Source organism: Cicer arietinum, chromosome 6 (genome assembly GCF_000331145.2).
Source record: "Cicer arietinum cultivar CDC Frontier isolate Library 1 chromosome 6, Cicar.CDCFrontier_v2.0, whole genome shotgun sequence".
Lineage (NCBI taxonomy): Eukaryota > Viridiplantae > Streptophyta > Magnoliopsida > Fabales > Fabaceae > Cicer > Cicer arietinum.
This window is the reverse complement of record NC_021165.2, coordinates 16,931,570-16,955,409: the sequence shown is the minus strand read 5'-3', so window position 1 is coordinate 16,955,409 and position 23,840 is coordinate 16,931,570. Positions and strand designations below refer to the sequence as shown.

Genomic DNA, 23,840 nt, shown 5'->3' with positions numbered 1-23,840 from the left:
CACATTCATCAAATATTATAAAATGTCTATATTTATTGATTTTGTTTACAATAATTTAATCACATGTATAGTCTTAAAAACAAGGTAATAAAAGTCTATTTGCAAAATAGCTTTGAGAGTCAACTTGTTGCGACATTTTAATTAGATCTTAACATTTTATGATAGTAATTCGAGAAAAAATTTAAACTTAAATAATCACGTATTCACGTGCATAATTTAACATATTTTAAAGGTTAATTGTGCAAATCGAATATAATTTAAATGACCAAATCAAAAAGAAAAAAAAAATAAATACTTTAACAAAAATTGGGCTAAAAATAAATAACTAAAGGTGTATTTTTTCTTATCTTTTTTATCATTTTAAAGACACTGAAATTTAAAGAGTTCGTCACTTTTTGAATGGATGTAGTGCATAAAGAGCAGGAAAAAATATTAAAATGCTCGAGGATCTTTTCAATACATCCTCTTCGAGACATTCCAAGAACATTACATGAGCTATCATGAAAAATTTGTATTGTCATGTTTTATATAGTTCTAGTCAAGGATGAAATGAGTTACCAAAAATGTAGTTCTTACGGTTTATATTGTTATTAAGTTAGTCTGTGTAGCCACATTCTCGTTACTTGATGACGGGTCAAAATGGAGAGATATGATACAGAACATTGTCATAAACCATCACCAACTCATGAAAATAACACATGTGACGGGTATACGCAACGGAGCTTCACGATTTTCATTGAAGGGCCAGTATTAAATACTTATATATTAAACCTTTTCGATAATATTATTTAAATTTTATCTCAGTGTAGCGGTAATTATAATTTTAGATGTAATTACAAGTCGGATTTACAGTTAACAAAATGATCCATTACCATTGCACCAGTTTGCATTTTAATTTATTGAGTAAAACATTTTATATATATAATAGACATAATTCATAAATATTATTGTAAATATCGCTATCTTTATAAAATAAGAAAACTTTGAGGTGGTTAAGAAGATCTGTCCTTGGATATAGGTACATAAGCCCATAAAATAACACTTTAAAGGTGGCCTAAGTTTGTTTAAAAAAATGCCTTATATAAATAATGCTAGTAGAAAGAATACAGAGCAAAAACAAAAAATAATAGGAATAATTTTTTTACCTCCTAGAAAGTACAGAGTCAAACAAATTTCTAGCTTCGATTGTTCTATGATTCACCTCAAGTTAGATAAGGCTTGCTCAGAAAGAATGTACGCAACATAAGAAGTTAGAAAGAAAAAAAAAAATTGGTGAATAAGAAGTTAGAAAAATACTACTATATAACTACTAGTATCAATTTCAATAGTTTCAGCTCTTATACTTATATTCCTTTGCAGCTATTCAAATTGATGGTTCAATTTTGAATATTTTAAAATGAGCTGAATGAAATTGAGTAGTGGAAAAGAGTATAATAGAGAATGGAACAAAATATTTATTTAGTGTTTAGTTATTTGACGACGGAATGAAAAATAAAAAATAAAATTTCAATCTTTAATTAGAGTGAAAAAGAAATCAATGAAAATGGTGGAATGAAATGAATTTCATCATGCTCTACTTCATTCCACCCATTTTAAAAATATCTAAACAATATAACCTTTTTAATTACCAAATCATTCCACTCTATTCCATCATCCAAACACAGCCTAAGGCTTATCCTACTAGTATCATTAAAAAAAACTATTTGCATCACTTTTGATGTTAAAAATTTATGCTTTAAAAAATATATATCTTAATTGCAACACTATAAAATTATAAAGTCAATAATGAATGAATTGTCAATGATGAATAAAATTGTAAAAGCAATATTATGATATTACAATTTAAAAAAAAAAAAAAAAAAACCTATTAAAAAGAGACGAAGAAAAATCTCAATCGAATTTTATATTTAAGGATTGTGGTATATAATAGCAAAATAAAACTAATGATAGAGTGAGGCATAAGAAAGCAACCTTAACTTAGTTAACTGCATTACCTTATAAACGGGCTTGTATAAACCTCTATAAGATTGTATCATGGGCTTTCATGTGATTGATAGTTTATGAAAATTTCTTTTCTCACCTCTATCTCTTTTAAAAAGTTATTAAATTGTATTCAAATTAACTAATTGATGGGTGGAAGAAGTATATTTATTTTATACGTTAAAAGCAAGAAATATTGTTTTCTCTTCCTCATGGCACTTCCAAAAAATTTAAATTTTGTTCAGATTAGTTAATTCAAATATGTATTTTATACGTTTAGATTGATCGGTCTGTATATTTTATGTATTTAATAATATTAGAGGTAAGAAAAAAAATACCTAAAAATAAAGTATGAGATTCAATTTGTTGTCTTGATGAATTTAAATGTTCAAAAATTTTACCTTATATATCTCCACAATTATACTCTTACCTCCATATTTTACACAAACTACTTATTTATTTATTTTTACGAAAAATCAAAAAAATTGTGCCACCCCCACCTTCTTCCATTATGTTTCAAAAAACTTAAAGTTTAAGTTTTTGGTCACAAATATATTCAAAAAATTTAATGTAAATTTTTCATAAACAAATGTGTTCCAAAAAATTTAAAGTTTAAATTTTTAGAATTGTTTTTTCTCCAAAAAACTCAAACTTTTTATTTATTGAACACGTGTTTGAATTTTTTTTTACCGATAAACTTTTCGGAAGTTTTTAGTTATCAATTTTTTTGTTTTGAAAAAATAGTTATACATTCCGAAAAACTTAGAAAATAAATTTTTCGGAACACAAATGTGTTATAAAATATTTAAATTTTAAAATTTTCTAAATATTTTTATGTTTTAAAAAACTCAAATTTTAAGTTCTTTTGAAATACATTTGTGTACTGAAAATTTAAATTAAAATTTCAGGTACACGCTTTAACAATTTTTGTTTTTAAAAAAAAATTAATGTGTCAAGAATTTTTTTTAAATTGGGGTTTTTTTATAATAAAAATAAGGTAAAATGGAGTTTCTATTAAAATGTGGGGGTAATAGTATAATTGTGGAGTAATAAAATTTTCAAATTGTTCTAGTTAATCATTTACTTTATGAAGGGTATGTTTAGGAGTTGAGTTTTAAAAAAGGAAATAGATGACCTATTTTTCTTTTTTAAATTAAGAAAATTATAAAATATTTTTTAAATTAAATTAAATAAAATTGCGATGTTATATGATTATTTGTCATATTATTTTTTCAATTTTTTTTAAAAATCAAATATATAATAAAATATAAATTTAGTATTTCAAATTCCTCTACTCTAAATTTCTCTAAAATTCATTTCTCAAATAAATTCAAATTCTGTTTATAATTAAGAGAATCACACATTTATACCGTCAAACAATGGAGATTTATAATAATAATAATAATTAAAATCTATATTATTATATATCGTCAGATTTTAATCCGACGATTTTCAATATTTAACTAGGTTAATGTGTGATTGTACTAGAGGAAGGAAAATCTGAATCCCTCACAAAAATACCCCTAAGTCTTTAGCTCCCCAGTCACCCACATAATGAATCTAGTTATAGAGTATCTCTACAAACTTAGCTATGTTTAGACCGATTATCAGACTAAGATGATACTAAGTCACAATTAATTTGCCTATTTCTAAGAGCGTGTTTTGCGGAAATCAAATCAAAATCCTCCATGTTTATCCAAGTGACCCATACTCGTTGGGTTTTAGAGTGGTTGTTTGCGGCAAAGATTTATTATTCTTTGATTTATATATAGTACACGTTGCAAATTAGGGGTGCACATTTTCTCGCCAACCTAGTGCACACTATAAAGTACTAGCATTGTCTTTTAAAGTAGTGAGAGTCTCGAGGAAACGAGACCATACTAGATTATATAATCACTTTAGTGTGTTAATTAAAAATGACAATTAATTTCAGACATAATATATATTTGTAAAAAAAAAATCTATAATGGATAAGATAAAAACTCGCATAATAAGTATAGATATGATACCTACAAAATTAAGCGGATATTATAGTATTTACGCCGCCCGCATCCGCACTTATATAAATATATTATTTATTTATTTATTAAATTTGTATTTAGTTTAATTAATTTTTTTATATTATAAAATCTATTAATATTATTAGACTACTATAACATTTATAATTAAAAGATAAATGTTTGCAAACTTTTTAAGAATTTGATTACAATGAATAGGTAAATAATTGTGATTTTATAACTAAAAATGATGTCTTACTAATCGTGAGTTTATAATTATACTGGCAAACTTCCTATCTATTATTTTTACAGATTTCGAATAATATTATCGTAGAACTTGCAACTTTGTAAAATATTATTATGGATCTTTGAATGTGTATTGCATCGAGTATTCATTGAAATGTTTTAAGTTATAAAATATTTTGATTTATAATATTTTATGATTGAATTTAAGATATTTGGATAATTTTTAAATTTGATCACAACAATATCATTTATTTATTAATTAAAACATGAATAATAGATATGAATACAGACACTTAAGTACCCAAAAGATAAAGATACACATATTTTTTAAATCGACAGACACTATAGTACTCCACCAAAACTCTATTCATTGCCAATCCCTAGTGTTAATGATGAAGCCATAATCACTTGCATGTGCTATAGGTTTTCAACAACTTGAATCATCCATTCGGACACCTAAATATTATTAACCACGAAATCATTATGTTAGTTCTGAACTCGTAAAGTGTCGATTAATTTATAATTTTAAATTTATAAAACATTAAATTGTTTACTAATGTTTTTTGAATTTTATAATTCGTAAATGAAAATATTTTTAAAGTAATTGACAAAAAAGTATTTTATCTGATTTTAAATAATTTAAAAGAATAATTTAATATTTTATAAATTTTAAATTGATCGCCGCTTAATGGTGGTTTACTCTATTATTAACCCTTAGAAGTGCAAAATAAAACAAAAATCCCCTGCAATGATCGATATTGATTAAACTGAAGTAAACTGAATAAATTTGAGGATATATAGGCGATGAGTTGAACCTGAACTAAAAGTTTTATTAATAATTATCTATTAAAGCTGTCAAATATTTTGTTCATGCAGCACTGAACACATGCGAGCTATAATTTTTTAGCTCTCATAATATCATTGGTTACTGTTTTTGTCATGGTATGTTTTGAGGTTATAGATTCTACCTCTGTTGTCAAGGCTTGCATGTGTTTTTCCAAAATTATACTATATATCACGTTATGTATCAGTCTTACTTTTACATGTTAAGAATTTTTTTAAGTATATCTTAACTTTACATCAAAAAATTTGATCTGTAATTTTGTTAAAATACCTTACAATTATGAGTGTACATAAATATAAACTCAGTATAGGAGCTGTAGATATTCTCTTTATCAAACAAGATTATGAGTTGTTCTCTTTTTGGTCAGCATAGAATCAATTTTATATTTCCACCGGATAAACAGCTATTTAAAGACTAGCTAGCTTCCAGAAATGAAACAGTGGAAAAATGACCATATAATTACTTCTGATAGCATATTCCTAGAGAGGTTACTGTATTACGTTTTGAGGAAGATGCATGCATGCCATGCTATTAGAAAAGAAAAAAAAGGAGGTTTCTCGATCTGACATAGTAAAATGAGCCTCGAGCGTTGAGTTGAGTGTGTATTAGATTAGAATAATGAGAACTAAAAGCATCATTTATTGGATTACAAGAGACAAGTTTTGCTAACTGTATAGGAGACCAAAAAGGGGACAGGCTCACAGGCCTAACTTAATTTAATTTTTCTCATTAAATCTTAAGCTAACATTAGTCTCCAAAGTGGGATTCGACCATTTGTCCTAAGCTCAATTGCCAAGCAAATATATATAGGAAACTCCAAGTCCACACTAATTAAGGATATATATATAGGAGGATTTCATGTGAAGGACACTAATTAGTACACGTGAAGGTCAATACTTACTTCAATTAAAAGAATCTTTGCCTAGTAAATTATTATTAAGCTACCATTATTTAATTTATATATACATATTTTCTTTCTTTTTTGTTCTTACATCTGGCTTTTCCAATAAGTGAAAGAACAGAACAATAAAAAGACATGCTACTTGTAATTGTGTACATTATTAAATAACATGACCGAACTCATATGTTATTTCAAAGACAATGACTATCCACTACATGGTGTTCACTTATTTTCTTAATTTCCCCCCTATTTACTCACAAATGCTAGAAATCATTATTTCCCATTAAATGTATATATTATTTTATATTTACCCATTAAAACATTGCTGCAGTATATATGTGCCTAGAGTATTGAACATAAAAATTAATTGCACCATATATGATTTGCATTTTAAGAGATTCATTCATTGTATAAATAATAGGAAGCTTTAGTGAATCAGTCACAATAGTCAAAAATCATCGGCAAATAATGTCGTTACCCCTTTGTCAAGCATCATTTCTGTCTCAAACAAGATAAGAGCAGACACAATTTAAAAATTAACTTAGAGAATCATATTTATTAAGTTCTAATGAGATACCAACTACCAATTTGATGCTGCACGATTGATAGATACTTGACATAGTTTGTTAACGTTATTTCAAGATTATGTCTCACTAATTTACCATACTCAGTGTTGTTACTTCTGTTTTTTTTTTAACATAGTGCTATTACTTGAAGAATTAATATCTAGGTTCTGGTCGGAAATTCTCCAACGTAGTTAGACTTTCAAGTGTTTTTAGAGGAGCATTAAAGTTAGAAAAAATTTATTGGTATAAGCTTTTGTTCATAAATATAAATATACATTGCATATTTAATTCTTATCAAGAAAAATTGGTAGCGTAGATAATGTGTTTATTTTTTATGTAAATATGACTAAATTGTCCTTTGTAAATAAATGTATTATTCAACATTAACTTTTTTTTATTCCAAGACAAATTAATAGTAATAATTAGAGTTATATTTAAAATAAATAAATGCATTTAATAATTCGAAATAGACTTATATTTGGAGACTTTTTTTCCATTGGGTGATTATAATTAGGGTGGCAGGGAAAATATAAAATAGAAAATAGAAAAAAATAAAAGATAATATGTATAAAAAATCGACTTTCATATATCAATGGATTTTGCTACAATTGGTCAATATTATAATTAGTGGACACCTCTACTTTTCCTAGTTCTAATACCTCATTTTTTTTCTATTTCTCTCTTCCTGTTACATTACTTACATATCACATCATTTTTTTATCACTTTCTCCCTCAAGGTATAAAAGAGATGTGTGGATAATTTTTCAATATTATATCCCTAAAGGTTATGAATTGCGAAAGCAACGGGTAAACAAATTTGAAGAAAAATGTGAAGACCCACATTCCTAGCATAAAATGACAAATCTAAGTAACATGTTATGTCCACTAATTAAAAAAAACACACATAATGTATCATCACTATCATTATATAAAAGCCAAACATCTGCATGTGGAAATTAACCCTTGAAAGTGATCAAACAAAATTAAGATATAATATAAGTTTTACCACTGTGCCCATATATATTCATCAATAAGCATCAAGTTCTATAGTGCATGAGCATTAATTTAACCATGGACCCAAGAATCTCCTTCTCCAATGATTTTGTGGTTGGACAACAAGCAATCATCAAACATGAAAACATATACAGAGAAGCTCCTGTCTCTTCGGATTTCGAATTCTCTGTCAAAAACTATTCTATGATATCAGCAGATCAAGTCTTTTTTCAAGGCATGCTGTTGCCTCTGAGTAGTGAATGCTCCAAGAAGGTAACTTTAAGAGATGAACTACTTAATGATGATGATTCACCAAAATGGTCAAAGAGTATAAGCAGGTGGAAGGAAAGGTTAGGCCTAAAGAGAGGTGCATCTAAGAAAGATAAGAATAAGAATGACCATGTGTTTATGCAGAAATCTGTAGGTAACCAAAAAGGGCCTAGTTTTGAACAAGGAGAAACAACTGTTAACAAAGACAATATGGTAAGATGTCCATCCATTCGTCTTACCTAATTGTTTTTCATAGCTTGTTCAGTACTGTATGTTTGGATTGGTGGTATAAGATGAAATGAAATATATAATAATAGTCTAGTTAGATTTTAAAATATGAATGTTACCTCCTTTGATTTCACACTATACCAGCAATTCAAACATTATAGTACATTGCATGTTCTTTACATTTACATATCCCTTTCTTGTCACAGGAATTGTTCTGTGAAGGAGGTGTAAGTAGCAGAGGTAAGTGAATTCCACAGGAACTGCATCCTTTGTCTAGGAGGGTTGACATTCTACTAATATCTAAAGGAATTAAGTGTTAGAATTTTAACTGACTTGTTTTTGAACAAGTTAAATTTAACCTATGTAGTAGAAAGAAAGTTCCGCATGGTATTATTTATCTTTGTACAAAAATTTGTAGTTTTTCAATGAGTTTGATGGATCCAGTATTGTGGCTTTTGTTAGAGATATATAGTGATTATAGCTAGTTGTTAAATGTTCTAGTTGGTTGTCAAGTATCTTCACCTTCAACTTCTAAGCAAGTTATTATCTTTTGTATTCTTTGCTTTTTCATATTATATCTTAAGTGAGTTTCTTTCTCTTTTACTTAATTTTTAGGAAAAAATAAGTAAAATATGAAGATAAAGTGTGAATAATCACTATACTACCCACCATCACTCCTTTCATGACTACACCATAACAACAGCACTATCAATAGGCAATACATTGGGACAAAAAGATTTTTCGATGACAGATAGCAGGAGAGGTCGAGTGACAAAGGGTCCCAGAGACAATGAGGATGGGATATCATTCTGTCTCAGTATTAAACAAATAAACTGATAATTCAAAAAAATATTAAGCATCCAATGGTGGTTATTTGCTATGAACTACATTTCCTGGTGCGTTTTATACGTTGTTATTCTTTGGGTTATGATAGATTCTACCATTGGCAATAGAGCCAGGAAATAAGGGGAAAATAATATGCGCATCTCTAAAATCCACTTTAAATCTTCATTTATTTACATTAGAGAAAAAATTAATATAACTTATTCACATTAAATAAAGTATATGAGAGTAATGGCAGTCACCGCAAAACAAACAATATAAAAAACACGGATCATTAATTTTATAGTTTTTAATTGATTGAAATTAGAATTATGAGATGAATTGATAAGATCAATAGTATCCTTCATTGTTCCTGTAAACTTGGTTTAAGTATATGTTCATTTTTGGAGAAGAAAATAAATTTTGAAAATTATAATGAAAGATAGTGGGTAATTTAAGGATATGATAAGGAATGGAAATTTTTGTTTATGGGGGAAAAACAGGTGGCATTTATCATGGACCATCATATAAATGGCCCATGGTCTTTTTTGAAAACCTTTAGATTGATCAAAGTTCAGATACCTTACTATGGACCATATACACTTAATCACTCTTTCTTACATTCTCATCTCCCCCCTCTTTCTTTTTCTTTGCTCAATACCTCCTCCACCTTTAGAGAGCCTTTCCGACAACCTACACTCACGCCGCCAACCACCATGAAACTCCCATCTTTCTTCTCTACAAAACCCACCAATTTATTATTTTTAGACCACTGCCTTCGAAGGCCGTTTCCAACCACCTTAAACTTGCTCAAGGAAAACAAACACCGAATTCATGTTCTACATCACAAGCTCTTTCTATGTTACTATTTCTTCTTGTTTTCTACGCACCTATGCCGGAACCACCGGCACACCACCGGCACACCACCGCCAATGAGTTTCGGGTCACCATCACCCCTGATATTTTTTTTTTTTGCCCTTCCTTCTATTGATTATTTTTAATTACATTTTGTTTATCTTTCAAAGTTCAATCACGATGGCTAGGAGGATGCTCACCAAAGGTGTTGTGTTACTACCTGTTGTTCATTTAGTCAGTAATTGGATAGGACATGGAGAACAAAACTGAAACAATTTTTTATGATGCTGTTGATATGGACTGTATGATTTTGGGGAAACTTGATGCTTTTGTTAAAATCTTTTTACTTAAAATAAATAAAATCTTCGTATTTTTGGGTGAATACTAATTGAAACAAGCGATGTTGTTTTTGTGGCTTTCGGCCTGAGGTTGCAGGTAGTTGTGGGAGTGAGAGGCAAGCACCGAGAAAGAAGGTGAAGAACATGCGGTACTGTGACAGAGAAACATGATAAGATTTACTAGAATCACAAAATCCAACCATTGATATGGTGTGATGAATGGACATGTTTAATACTAGTAGACCATATTAAAACCCACGGGAAAAACATTGCTAAACAATTTGCCATGCATTACCTACTTATTACAAAATAAAGACAAACTTAAACGATTGGACACTATTGTCCAGTAATAAACGCTATACAATATTTACAAAAAAAATAAATAAAATAAAGGCAATATACACAAATATCAAGGTTTTCAAAGAATGATATTATTTTATTCTGTACATCTAACTAAACCAATGGGGTCATTACATCTAAAGACATCCGTTTAAATGAATAAGAAAAGGATCAAGAATGAAGCACCAACCATATTTACAGCATATACAATTGCTCTCGATGGAAAAGAATCAAGCGACTGGTTCAATTACTGTACATCTGCAGCCAATGCACATATTCAGAAATGGAAAGTGGACAGTATGGTACCAAAGAAATATTAGCTTGTTAGCAGCTATCGTATATTAGAAAATGAGGCCCAACTTACATGACAAACGGGGAGACTGCCCGGCTGACAACAAAAAAAGCTCATCTGGATCGCCTTGGTCGATGAAGAGTATAAACTACAAAAACCTCACATAATAATCTGCATATAGAATTATTAAGAAACTATTTGGCATTAGAATAGTAATGACATTTTGTACATAGACAAGGTAAGATGTCACTAGCGGCACCATTAATCAGTCTTCTTCCCAGGGTTGTGTAGGACAATATTTCTCCATGGACTCCTTTTTGCGTTCAGGATCAAGGCTGTAGAGGGGGTGGAAAATAAAAGATATTGATTTCATGTTTAAGAGAATTTCAGAATTACTAAGTATAAAATTGTCTACAGAGATAAAATCAGTTGAAATCAATTTTGAAACAGACCTATTTCTAACTCCAAGAAGAGCATAGTGTACAGCACTTGCACAAGCCGAAGCAGGAGCTATGGCAGCTGCAGGAACTGCTCGAACAGCAGCGGCCAAGGCAGGTCCTGCACCTGAACCGCGCTGGAACTTTTTCAAAGGGTTCTGAACTAACACTGCAGCAGATTTTCCCAGGCCATCACTGAGACTCTCACAAGCCTGTAAAATCAAGAAAAACAAACTTAATATAGTGAGGGGAAAAAATTAAAAAACATGATGTAAACACATTGAACTTCGTTATTGTCTAAGTATCCATGTTCCTCACAAAAATCAGCTTGTAAGTGAGAGATGTCCACCATTTATAACTATTATTCAGATCATGTCACTATCCAATGCAGGACTTTCAATACCCTCCAAATCTATAATAAGCTCTGATAGAACCGCCTTGGAAATTGGATTGGGCTTTAACCCAAACAAAACCAACTTATAAGATGAGAGAAATCTACCGCTTATAAGTTATAACAACTATTCAGATCATATCACTATCCAATGCATGACTCTCAACAGTTTCAATAAGTCTAGTGTTATTAATACACAAATATTAAATCCTAAATTTGCTAAGAGCAACTCCAAATTACTTTTCTGGTGTTTATTTACTCAAGGCATGTTTCAATTGGCCTTTCATTAACACAAGAATAAAAAGTGACAACATAAAGCAACATATCGTTCTGAATGTTACATTTCACCTGTTGAATTCCTTGTTGGGCATCCTTGGGTTGATTAGATCGAACACCTGTCCTTGATTTATCGTTTACAGGCAGAGCAACTGGAGAAGGTATGCTTGAAAGACTATATTCTGCTTGGAGAAGAAAGTCGTGGGCTCCAGCAGCTAGGTGAACTCCAAGTGCAACAGCTTCAAGAGAAATGCTTCGAAGAAATGCAATTGTACCTACAAATAATTTTTTTTTTTAAATATTAATATGAAAAACTGATGCAGTGTATGAGCATCAGAATTTAGCGATTGAAAATACAAACCAAATAATCTACTTATAATATACAAATGGTAGTTTTAATAAAATTTAGTTAAGGAAACATCAAAAGCCCCATGAAAAGGGAACATCAAAACTGACTTTGTAGCAGTTGTTGCGACTACACAAAAAACAAAATGACTAGTGAAAAGAATCCTTTACCTGCCACTACAAGGCCTGATATCACACAATCCTAGAATTAACAGCATAAAGATGAAAAAAACTGGGGAATATGAAGAGTCAAAAAAATCCTAGTAAATATCTACTGCTTCGTAATAGTCAATATAATAGTTAACAGTATTCAAAGAATGGTTAATGGGTAAAGTATTCACTTATATCAATCAAAAAGTAATAAACCTCGCATTTTAAATTTCTATGTAAATCACAACCTGTTTTTTGATACAACCCAACTACCCAAGCAACCAGCAAGTTCTTAACATAATTTAATAACGTCCACAACAATCTTATAGTAATAATTGTAACTAAAACTTACAAAATAATATATAAATAAATAAAAAACAAAAATAATCAATAAATCCAAAATCCGGATACCAAGGATTGACATAAATCATTATTCAAAACTAAATGAAACCAGGAAAATGGACTCCGCTCAGCTACTCAGCTATATTATTCATTATGTGTGGCCGTAATATTTGTATTAACTCAGTGAAGCAGAAGAATATTGCAGTTGTAAACAATTAACTGTACCACAACAACCAAGCCTTATCTACTAGATAAAGCCGGGCTACATTGTTAAAAAATATGTCATAATGTTCACTTATATATCCTCATCAAAAAAATAATGTTCACTTATATATATGAAATGAGTATTAATTAACACAAGAATACGAGGCAATCACTCACTAAACTCTCTTACGAGTAACAGACCATTCTTTGGAAAAAATCTCCACGTGATACCTCAGGTGTTAGTATAGAGGTAAGAGTTTAACCTTGTAATCTCAACGGATAGAGTTCAAATCCCTTAGGGAACAGTTGTAAACTGACTATTAGTGTCACTTTAATTAATAAAAATTTCCTATTTCCCCAATTTTATAAAAAAAAATTACCACTTCAGATTCATACATCCAAATCAAAATTGATCCAAAATTTTATAGGCTTAATTGCGGTTTTGGTCCCCCTATTTTAGCTGAATCACGAAAGTAGTCTCTCCATTTTATTTCTCTCCAATTTTGGTCCCTCAAACAGAATTTTGGTCCAAAATTTGGTGAAGTGTCATTTTTTTGCACTTATTTAAGTCACACCATGCCTCAAGATCTCGTGGTGCAACAATTGTATCTGAGATCTATGATCGTAAATGGTGTGGTGTGGCTTAAAAAAATGATACTTTATTAAATTTTGGATCAAAATTCTATTTAGGGACCAAAACTGGGAAGAAATAAAATGAGGGGACTATTTTTGTAATTCAACTAAAATAGGGGGACCAAAATTGCAATTAAGTCAATTTTATATTATTTTTATCAATTCAAAATTGAAAATAAGATTAACTCCCTAAATTTAATTTAATTTTCATGATATTTTTATTAAGTTAAATAAATATCAATAAAATACGGCTTGAGTTTATAACATTTATATTTATATATTATACTTAAACCTCGTAGAAAATATAATCTATAAACACATTAAAGAGAATATATTATCATTTAATTAAAATAACTTGTGCAATGCACAGGTAATTAAAGTGTTTTGATAAAATTATTTTGCTATTGCTTACTTTTTTCCTCAGACATATAGCCAAATTGTACAGGTAATCACTGAAGAAATATAACCAATCAAACCTACCTCTCTGCAAACCTTTGATCACTCTACGCTCCTTCTTGTAGTTCTCTACTGGAGATGAAATCAGCTTAGCAGCACCAGCCCCAACTGAAATTAACGATCGTACAGTAGGAAGCCCGCGCAGTATTTTATGAATCTACATAATGAAAACCATAAATTAAGAGAGCGAAAAATAATCCTCCCATTAACAAGGAATATTATCCCAGTTAGCATACCTGATTCTGAGATATATCTTCCAACCACTCCCCTAAAGCTGCTTCACAAACACTGCCCCAACCATAGATGCCAGAAGCATGAACATGTTTCAGGTTAAGCTCGATACCCTGGGACAATTTTACAAATATATCTCAGTTCTAATAACACATCCTAAGAAGAAACTGTATTTATTTTTTATGTAAGGTTCACTTTTAGCAAAAAAACACAACAATATGTTATTTTACAGTAATTACCAGAAATAGAAAGGGTCAACAGTTCTTGTTATATAATTTTCAGAGTACAAAACCAGAACTACTATTGAGACAGCATATACAATCCTTCATTTGACTAGACATACAAGTCCAGTATAGTTTAAAAAGAATGGCTTGTTAAACAAGATTTGATATAGGGAAATAAAGGAAACCAAGGTGTTATGTACACTTCTTTTATAAATTATCAACACAACAAATCTGTCACTTGCACTCACCTCACCATGTAATGCAATAGACAACTTAGCAATAAACAAAAAAATATATATGCTCTACCATTACAACAGAGTCAACCAGGTACTTAAGAAAAGTAAAACAAACAAGAAATTCTTAAATCAACAATTGAAGAGTATATTTTACCTTCCAAGGAACAAGATTTACAAGTTCTACATATTTCCCACGTCTTAATGCTGCTAGATCTACATGATTCGGACTGTAATCCACCCGAATAAGGATAGACCTTATATCTAGCTTCTGAAATCAAAAATGATATACACATACATTAATATGATCGATCAGCTAGAAGGAAAGTTCATCAAAGAAACATGAACTAATCAACTCTAAGATGCAGATTAGATTGCATGAGTTTCTTGAAATTGATACATGACAAAACACAATGCCAATATAAATGGGAGCAACGTAATGAACCGAATGATTGTAAGCGCACCCTATCACTGTAGAGCAACGAAATCATCTCCTTAAATACTTCATAGAACGTTACAGAACATTGCATTAAAGAATCTAGCTAAACAAGAATCTGTAATACTAAATCATGTTAATGAAAACGACTTACCTGGAAGTAAGGAAGCAATGCTTCTTGTGCAATCGAATGACATGCATGATCTTTACTCCTCTCAGGAAATGATTTTGAACCCTCTAAATCATGACAATTATTAGGAAACTGGTCATTTAATGAGTTTTCCCTCCCAAAGAAACCAACAAGAAAATCAAGCTGGCACTGATGTAGATGCAATAGCATAGGTAGAAAAGCAACATTTAACCTGAAAAGGAGGGGAGAGAACACATAATTAATGTAGAAGGAACTTCCTTCCTCCTTATTTATTCCAATATATGATTTAAAAATTTATAGGATATGCTATCAAGTTGGCTAAAATTGCGATGAGAAGCCAAGATATCTAATGTATCATAACACAAATAGATCTCAACCCAAAGAAAAATAATAGCCACAGAGTGATAAACATTGTAGTCAGTAGTCCCGATGTAAAGCTATAGGGAACCAGACTGCAGGATTCACAAACAATGTTGTTATGTTTTAGCTAAAAAGACTAGGCTATAAGTCTGCAAATACTTTAAGGAAGTAGAAGGAAGTCCCAATTCACAAAGCACTCTGCTTATTTTCAGTTACTACTAAAGAGTTCTAGAGTAGTGCATGGTTAACTGAACCATAGAAACCAATCCACTTTTTGCTGCATAGTGTTCTTTTTAGAAAACCGGTGCATGCTTGTGAAACAGTTTTTATCAGATTTGTACACGGTTCAGAACTTGGTTTTGATTAAAACCCAGTTTTCAATACAGCGACATCTTTCTCCCTTTCTGACTGCACCCAACAGTTCAGATTTATTTGCCGTATCTAAGACTCCAATTCTCCATCAACAAAACTCTACATGTCTTCTGCACCCATGGTTCCAGACCGCCACAACTGCACATCGGGATATTCCTCAGGCGCAAAAGATATCACTGTATCAGGATCTCTCGGAAGCAAAATCAGTGTGATAGAAGGAGCTTTGAACGAAACAGACTTCGAAATCAAATCAAAACCTGTTTGATTTTCAGGTGAGTGCAGAGTCCTTGGAGAGAAATGACGTGAAAGGGAACGAATCCGAGTGACGTGAAAGGGGAACGAAACAGGGTCATTCTCGGTGCCGACGAGAAAGGGTTGGGAATTCTAATGAGTGCTTGGACATGATGAAGTTGCTGAAAGTGAATAGGTTTAGAGAGCACATTAGGTTTGTCCGTTTGGGTTTTAGTTTTTAAAATGGGTATCAGCTTTTTGTGTTTTTAACAAAATGGAGTTGGGCCAGTTTTTATGGAGAACAATTAGGGCTTTTTAAATAGGGGCACCAAGTTTTTTAAAATGGTTTTGGTGCACCAATTTTTTTGTGAACCTCTACTGAAGACAATGCTTTTATCAAAAAGATAGATTCTTCATGTACCTAAAAAAACAGTTTAGATTTGTATTAACAATCTTACCTGTACTCCTCGAGGGGAGTTAGAGGATCTGGTCTAACAGCCTCCAAGTCCAACTTAAATGCTTTTGAATAAGATTCCCTAGGATGACCCTTTGAGTGATAATATCCTAGCACCTTCCAATTCAAAAAATAGAATCATGAAAACAAAAAATTTGCAAGTTAGGAGATGTTCAAGTAAACTAAAATGTCATTTAATTCAACTAAACCGTCAATTTTACCAGTATCCAAGGTGCAGCTTGGCTTCTGTCATACAGATAAAAATCTTGAACGGACAGCGACATTTTCGATACATGTAGTCCACCAACTGGAAATGTATCATACTGAAATTTCATCCCAGACAATGCAAGTTCCAAGCAAACAGATGTGTTCCTCCCACAATGTTGTCCATTTTTCCCTGAATCAACAAAGTCAGAACCACCATACATTTTCCATCTTATATCAATTTTCTTAAGAAGTATACGTCCACAAGCATCGCTTTGAGATGGGCAATCATTAGAGACAAGCATGTCATGAAGTTCGGCCTTCATCAGTCCAGTTTTTTCATTTTCCTCTGAAATGTGGTTTTCTAATACTTTTAAAGATTTGCCTCCATACCATCCACCACTTCCTCTTTCAATCTCTCTATGAGCCAGATTCCTCAGATTAATTTTAGAAAGCTCTTCAGAGTGTATATCTATAGAGAGCTCTGAGAGAGGGCGTAAGTCAGACAAACAATAGCTTTCTATAATCTCTGGAAAGCACCCGTTTTGCAGAAATGCAGTATGACTACCTTCTGGTCCAATTACAGGCACTGACTCGGTCGACATTAATTCAGGAGAGAGAACTTCATGCTCATCCAAATTCATCTTACCAACCTCAATTATGCTTCCATCAAGTGGCATGTAAAATCCTGATTCACAAGAATATGATTGCCATGTATTATTGTCATTTACTTGAAATGCATCTTCACATATTTCATCCATCAAGCCAGCTATACTAGATCCATCCTTTGGAAGTGTTTTTGGGGAGCACTGTTCAGAAGTTGAAGCCATCGAGTCACGTCTGAGATGCTTAATTTCATTATTAAATTCATCGCTCTGCTGTGCTTGTTGAACACTATCCCACCTATTCTGCAAATGCACAATGGACTCCTCCACATCAGGGGCAAATAATTGCTGAAGTTGAGCAGCCAAACGAATTAGAGCAGCAGTTGTATCATAGCAAGTGTCCACATAAAGGTGAGATTTAGATAAGTCTAGTTCCCAAAGAAGACCACTGGCACAGTTCGTTTTCAAAATTGCCTCCAGAAAAGCCTCCTGGGCAACTTTAACATAACCAGACTTTTGAAGATGTTCTACACTATAAGTGCCAGGGAGAGAATCAAGCTTTGATATTAAATGAAGCAAAAGCCCCAGATCTTGCACTCTAATTTGGAAAACACTTTCAACTGAGTCTGGCATAGATGAATTTGAAAGAGTCAAGCTGGATGCAGCCAACAGACAAGAAACACATTGTTCCCCCATATCTTCTTTGATACAAGAAAAGCCAGACTCAGAATTAAGGACCTCACTCTGAACAAAAAGATTTTTCATATAGGGCTCATAACTCAGAGCAATATCAATCAAGTTGAGAACAAAATAAGTCGTGTAAGAGATATCCAGCCCCCTTTTTGATATACTAGTATCATCTTTTGTATTAGAAGCAGGCAAACTGAAAAAGGATGATATTACAACAAACCAATCCAAACGACCACCTACAGCAATAACTGTGCCACAGCTGACAGCAATAGATGTAATTTTATGAGAAATCTCTGGGTCAGATAGATACATGATATCAGAACCAGCACATCTAGAAGATAATGCATTAGAACCTCCCCCATTACCTCGCTTCACAGAGGAGTTGTTGCAAGTAACCAGAAGAAACTCATGATCAGGAACTCCAGTAATGAACCCATACAACTTGCCATCGCCGTGGGTTAGTCGGAAGAAACTCGCAGCCTTAACACCACCAGTATTAGTAACAGACAGCAACTCGAACCTTTGAACCCTCAGCTTGAATTGATGCCATTGTCCGGGAAGCTCACTCTTAATTGAACTTGGGATACTCTCAGATGTATCCCTACTAATAAGAACTTCTACAGAATCGCATTCCAAAAATATTGATGATTGTGAGACTGAAGAACTTTTATCCACATTTGCTTCCTGAGAAGTCTCACATGTCATTGCATCTAGCATCTGAAGTAAAAGCTGGTGTATGCCTTTATATTGAGAATCATTCACATTAATCACAACTTGAGATAGATAGACATGCATGAGAAACGATGAACTTAGAATCATCTCTTGTTGAGTTTGAGATTTCCAGTCTTCTAAATCTTTCACGGCTGATGCAGACGCATACTCATACCCTCTTCCGGCAATATCATCTTTTCCCATTGATTGCTCTGAATTAACAAATAATCTAGCTTTCTTAGCAATCCAAGAACCAGTCACTTGACCCTCCTGCCAAACTAAACGAAAAACAGAGAAGCAGCCCCTTCTACGAGCAATGGAAAGAAAGCAGGTGCCAGAAAATTTCTCATTCTTCACACCATTGGAGCTCATCCTACCACTGTCATTACTTGTTGGTGTGATTAAGTATATATCTAGATCACAGAAATTCAACTGAAGAGATTGTGCTGCTAGAGAAGGAAATCTTTTCTTTGAACTTGCATTTGAAGTTTGGCTACCATCTGGAGTGCTACCCTTGTTCAAAGGTGACAATGAAGTAAAATCAAGAGCAATAAACTTATCCCAGGTAAACGAAGCTGCGTAATCTCCAGCACTTTCAAAAGGAAAACACAGTATTACTCTTGCACTAGAAATTGATATATCACCATGCAAACATTCTGTTGCTGAGAAGGATGCCACACAGGGACTGAAACTTCCTGGTACATCACTTGGAGATAATCCACACTTTTCATCTGAGGCTTCAGACAAAATCTCTTCTGTTTTATTATGCACTTCAAGTGAATTTCCGATTTCCTTTAGCAGGTGAATGAGCATATTTATCACCGAAAAGATTACCCAGAAAATAAAAGGGGGGAGGTTTAGTGAGAATGATGTCAGCCCAGTCATGCAACCACCTGACAAACTTGATTGTACTGTAAATTTGCAACTGGTGACACCACAAGTTTTAAACAGTGTAACTTTCAGTAAGCAATCCTTATTTCCAAATGGAAAGCCTGTTGCAGCTGGACCAACTAATGAATCTGAATATAGGTTGTAAGAGGTAGACAAAGGGAGAGCATCAAGGACCTTGGTCTGCAAGTGTCCAACCAAAGCAGTTTGATTTTCAGCATCACTTCCTATGTTCAAAAAATTAGCGACTTCTACATACTTCACCATGCCATCGAAAGTCATCATTTGAGGACATACCTGTTGGCATTACAAAGCATTAGGGTGGAGTTTATTCAAAATCAAATAGCAGAAAGTAAAAATAGTTAGACACTACAGTCCTCATAAAGCACACATGAAGCCATAGGTAAGGACTAGTGAGAATGCAATAAGGTTCAGGGAGAAGTTATAGGAGCCAAAACTACCTTCAAGGCAACAGAAATTTCATTGCACTCTGCACCAAGATAATCGATATGCGATCCAACTGTGTTACCAGTTTTAGGCTCATAAAATTGGTTCTGTTCATCATCACAGAAGTGCAAAACAACAGATATTCCAGAAAAAGTAGCCCTGAGATTGGTTTCCATGTGTTGCTGTTCTGTTGACCAATAACAGAAAAAACTAGTTAGTACGAACAAACTATCACAGTGAAATATTAAATATTCGGCATGCCTAGTTGTCCAGCAAAATCATTAGAAACAGGTACCTCCCATATACTTGCTATACTGACACGTGAAAAAAATGTCATATGCAAAAATGATGAAAAAAACACAGAGCAACTAAAAATGAACATACAAGTTTCCTCAAAAAAAAATTGACATGCAAGTTCTCATGATAACTACAGTAAATAATATTATAAGAAGTCAAGTACCAGAGGGAATCTGCAAGGATCCAGAAGCAAGGCTGGACGCAGCGGTGATAGCACTGAAAACCGAACATGTCCAATTCCACATTCCACTGCTCCCTAGAGCAGATTGAGAATTTCTCATTCCATCAAAACATTCAAAAAATTGGTCCACACTGCATGAATTCCCATAACAGCAGAATTATCAACGTCTAAACAATTAATGACTAATAACTCAAAAAAAATCTAAACATCTGATAAATGACTAATAACTCAAAAAAAATGGGAACCCCAGTTAAATACTAAATAAAACTACAGACTTGATTTAGCTCTCATGTAAATAATAGCATTCATGAAGGAGTGATATGATGGGGACAGTGTGAACATTAAGTAAAATTGTACAACATACACAAATTAGCTGAAAGAAATAACAAAAAAAGTTTAATTGTTAATACAGTGAATTTGAATTACACTACCTTATTAAATAAAGTGTTAAGGACTCATCTACAACACATATGACTAGTAAAGAATCTAGAAACATTTGAATGCTAGATAAAGTTTATTAAAAAAAATCAATTGAAGATATTTTTCCTTCTCTCTATGGGAGGGGGGTCAATTTACAGCATATGATTAATTAGGAAGTAGCAGAAAAAATTCCGCAACTCAATAAGATGGTTTAAAAGCTCTGAAACAAGGGTACTCCAAAATTCAAGTCATACCCGTACCTAGTATGATACTCGTACTCGTCTGGGAGTACTAGTGGGTGAAGTACAGAGAACATACCAAAATTATCTTTTAAAATAAAAATCGGATAACAGCATTTGAGTATACATATGTATTTTTTTTTAGTAGATACCAGTCCACACTTTTGATAAATCAATATATTTTTGTTATTTAATAATAAAAGTTATAAATTTAGGTTTTTCCATCTATTCTTTTTAGTTTCCCTATTGTGAGGTAGATTATTTCCCTATTTTCTAACATTTAAATAAGTTTTCTCTATTTCTTGTGATGCAATATATTCTCTTCAATCCTAATTTTCCTGTTTCCCTATCTTTATTTCCTAATTATACTTTGATTTGAGAAATAGTAAATTATGAAAGATATTTCCTTATAATATATTAAGGATTTCTATCGTGTAATTGTGAGGTTGTCAGGAGTAGTGAATTAGTCGAACTTAGTAAGATTTTCATATTGGCCAAATTCTCTAAAAGTGTTGTCTGGTGCAATTTATTTCTATCACTTTCTACTCTAACAATGCAGACATTTAAAACAGGTCAAACAAAGGACCTACCTCGCTCCAAAGTCAGGTTCTTGAATACCATTTGTATGATTTAGATGAGTAGAATATGGCACCCAATCTGAAATAAGATTAGCAGCAGGAAGTAAAGCTTCTGTGAGGGGTTCAAGATCTTCTAGTTGGGTCAAGGAGGCACAATTGACGGGCAAACTACCATGCCCGTTTATCATTTGACTGGTGACATTGGTAGTAGAAACTGAAGTTGGTGTATGACACGACGGCGCAGAATTTAATTGAGAAGGTCCTTGTAAGTTGTTCTTCTTGCAACCTTTCGCATCCTTATTCAAATTTTTAAGAGTTCCCCATGACTTCAATAGCCATTCAATTGTGCTAGGTTGAAATCTTAACACTATGGGATCAACACAAACATCTGCATCCACCTTGCGAATGTCCAAAGAACCATTCTTCCAAGGAATACTTAATTTTACATTTCCACCAAATCCACCTTGCTTCCCAGTCATGACTGGATACATGGATTTATTTGATCCCAAAACAGGTTCACCACAACCAGCTTCTGACCCATGCTGAACAGATAACTGGTTATTTTCATTATCTATTTTGAGAATCTCAAGCACTGCCCCATGAAACTTTACAAAGTTTGTTAACTGGCTTATACCAAGTACATCAACATTAGACTCAGTGTCTTCAGACAAACTTGTTCCGCATTGTATCTCTGAAACCCGAAGAACTAAAGTCCGATGACAATGCATTTCCTTTCCTTCATTGTTGTCTAAAGACGGATCAAACGCAACAATCACGTTTGTTACTTTCACATGGAAGCTTGTAAGCAACCACTTTATCATCTTTGCAATAGTTTTTACACCTTCATGAACATCCATTGAAATTGACTTCATAGCATCATCATCTATTTCATTAATGGTCCTGTTTGAGCTATTTTTCATTTGACAACTATCGTTATCGACATCCGAACCACGAGCTTCATCTTCAGCAGTATAAATCTTATCCCTGCACGGCGAAACCACAAGTTCAAGCTCATTCACTTCAACCTCACAACCTTTGCCACTCCAAGGCATTTTAACCAAAAGGTATCCAATTGATCCTTCTTTTACCATTATAGATGCAGTTTTGCCAAGCTGTTGAAACAATAGTAGAAAAAATCAAAAAGGTATTTGAAATTGTTGAATTTTAACAGAGAAAACCTTCAATGAAAAGAACATTGAGATATAAAGTTAGACCCTATATTATAAAGACTACACGTTATTCCAATTACAATTGTGTCTTTACCTTAGAATTTCAAATTCACGGAACAAAATTGAGGAATAGAAAGGGAGCATTACCTTGGCGTTGATGAAGTCGAGGTTAAGAGCGAGATCGGTGAGCTGAATGGTGCCTTGTGAGAGTTGAACATCGAGCTGGTCGAGGTCGATGTCGCCGAGAATAAACTGTCCCAATTTCTTCTTGAGGAAGAATTTGCAAACCCTCTTGAGGGCCCAGCGGGAGAACATGGCTTCCGCCGATTTAGCAATGTTCCAAGGGAACATGATTATGGAAAAGGGGAATTGAAGGAGGAATTAGGGTTTGTGATGAAACCGTTCAAATTGAAACGGAGAAAGAGGGTGATGATGGGTTACGATGTTTTGGGGTGGCGGCGACAAATAAACATAAAGCTCCATACGCAACCAGGAGAAACGAAATTGATGAATGAATGAATGAATGTAGGGAATGCTGTTATTTAAGTTTCAACTCGAGCTTCTTAATTCTTTATTATTTATTATTCTGCCTTTTCGTCTTTTCCTTATTCGCTTTTTCTTCATTTCCTTCCCTTCAGGGTAAACTGCTGAATTCAATTTTATCCTTTTCGAATATATCGGTTTTTTCACTTTATTATTTTTGAAAAGTTTTCACTTTATTAATTAACATTCAAAAAAATTATGTATGTACAATATAAATTACAAGACTGTAATGATCGTCTGTTGTGGATCTAAAAGAGTTTTACACATAATT

At 32.5% G+C, this 23,840-nt stretch overlaps 2 protein-coding genes across 4 annotated transcripts; one reads left to right on the top strand and one right to left on the bottom strand.

The window, feature by feature from the left end:
• Positions 1-7,501: 7,501 nt before the first annotated feature.
• LOC101497542 (uncharacterized) lies at positions 7,502-8,580 on the top strand. The gene is made up of 2 exons (XM_004505150.4): positions 7,502-8,010; positions 8,232-8,580. The coding sequence occupies exons 1-2, from the start codon at positions 7,588-7,590 to the stop codon at positions 8,271-8,273; spliced, it is 465 nt and encodes a 154-aa protein (XP_004505207.1). The 5' UTR covers positions 7,502-7,587; the 3' UTR covers positions 8,274-8,580.
• Positions 8,581-10,288: 1,708 nt separating this feature from the next.
• LOC101496989 (autophagy-related protein 2) lies at positions 10,289-23,602 on the bottom strand. Of its 3 annotated transcripts, none has more exons than XM_027335915.2 (15): positions 23,174-23,602; positions 21,870-22,969; positions 20,603-20,751; positions 20,157-20,329; positions 16,819-19,992; positions 16,602-16,707; positions 15,184-15,391; positions 14,751-14,864; positions 14,142-14,249; positions 13,930-14,062; positions 11,848-12,050; positions 11,124-11,320; positions 10,931-11,006; positions 10,744-10,842; positions 10,289-10,637 (listed from the first exon to the last, which is right to left on the bottom strand). In XM_027335915.2, the coding sequence occupies exons 1-6, from the start codon at positions 23,375-23,377 to the stop codon at positions 16,621-16,623; spliced, it is 4,887 nt and encodes a 1,628-aa protein (XP_027191716.1). In that variant the 5' UTR covers positions 23,378-23,602; the 3' UTR covers positions 10,289-10,637; positions 10,744-10,842; positions 10,931-11,006; positions 11,124-11,320; positions 11,848-12,050; positions 13,930-14,062; positions 14,142-14,249; positions 14,751-14,864; positions 15,184-15,391; positions 16,602-16,620. The 3 variants fall into 3 exon arrangements, with proteins under 3 accessions (XP_027191716.1, XP_004505206.1, XP_004505205.1); XM_004505149.4 differs by having other exon boundaries at positions 10,440-10,637; positions 16,602-16,714; positions 23,174-23,588; XM_004505148.4 differs by having other exon boundaries at positions 10,440-10,637; positions 10,744-11,006; positions 16,602-16,714; positions 23,174-23,588.
• Between the last annotated feature and the right edge of the window lie 238 nt (positions 23,603-23,840).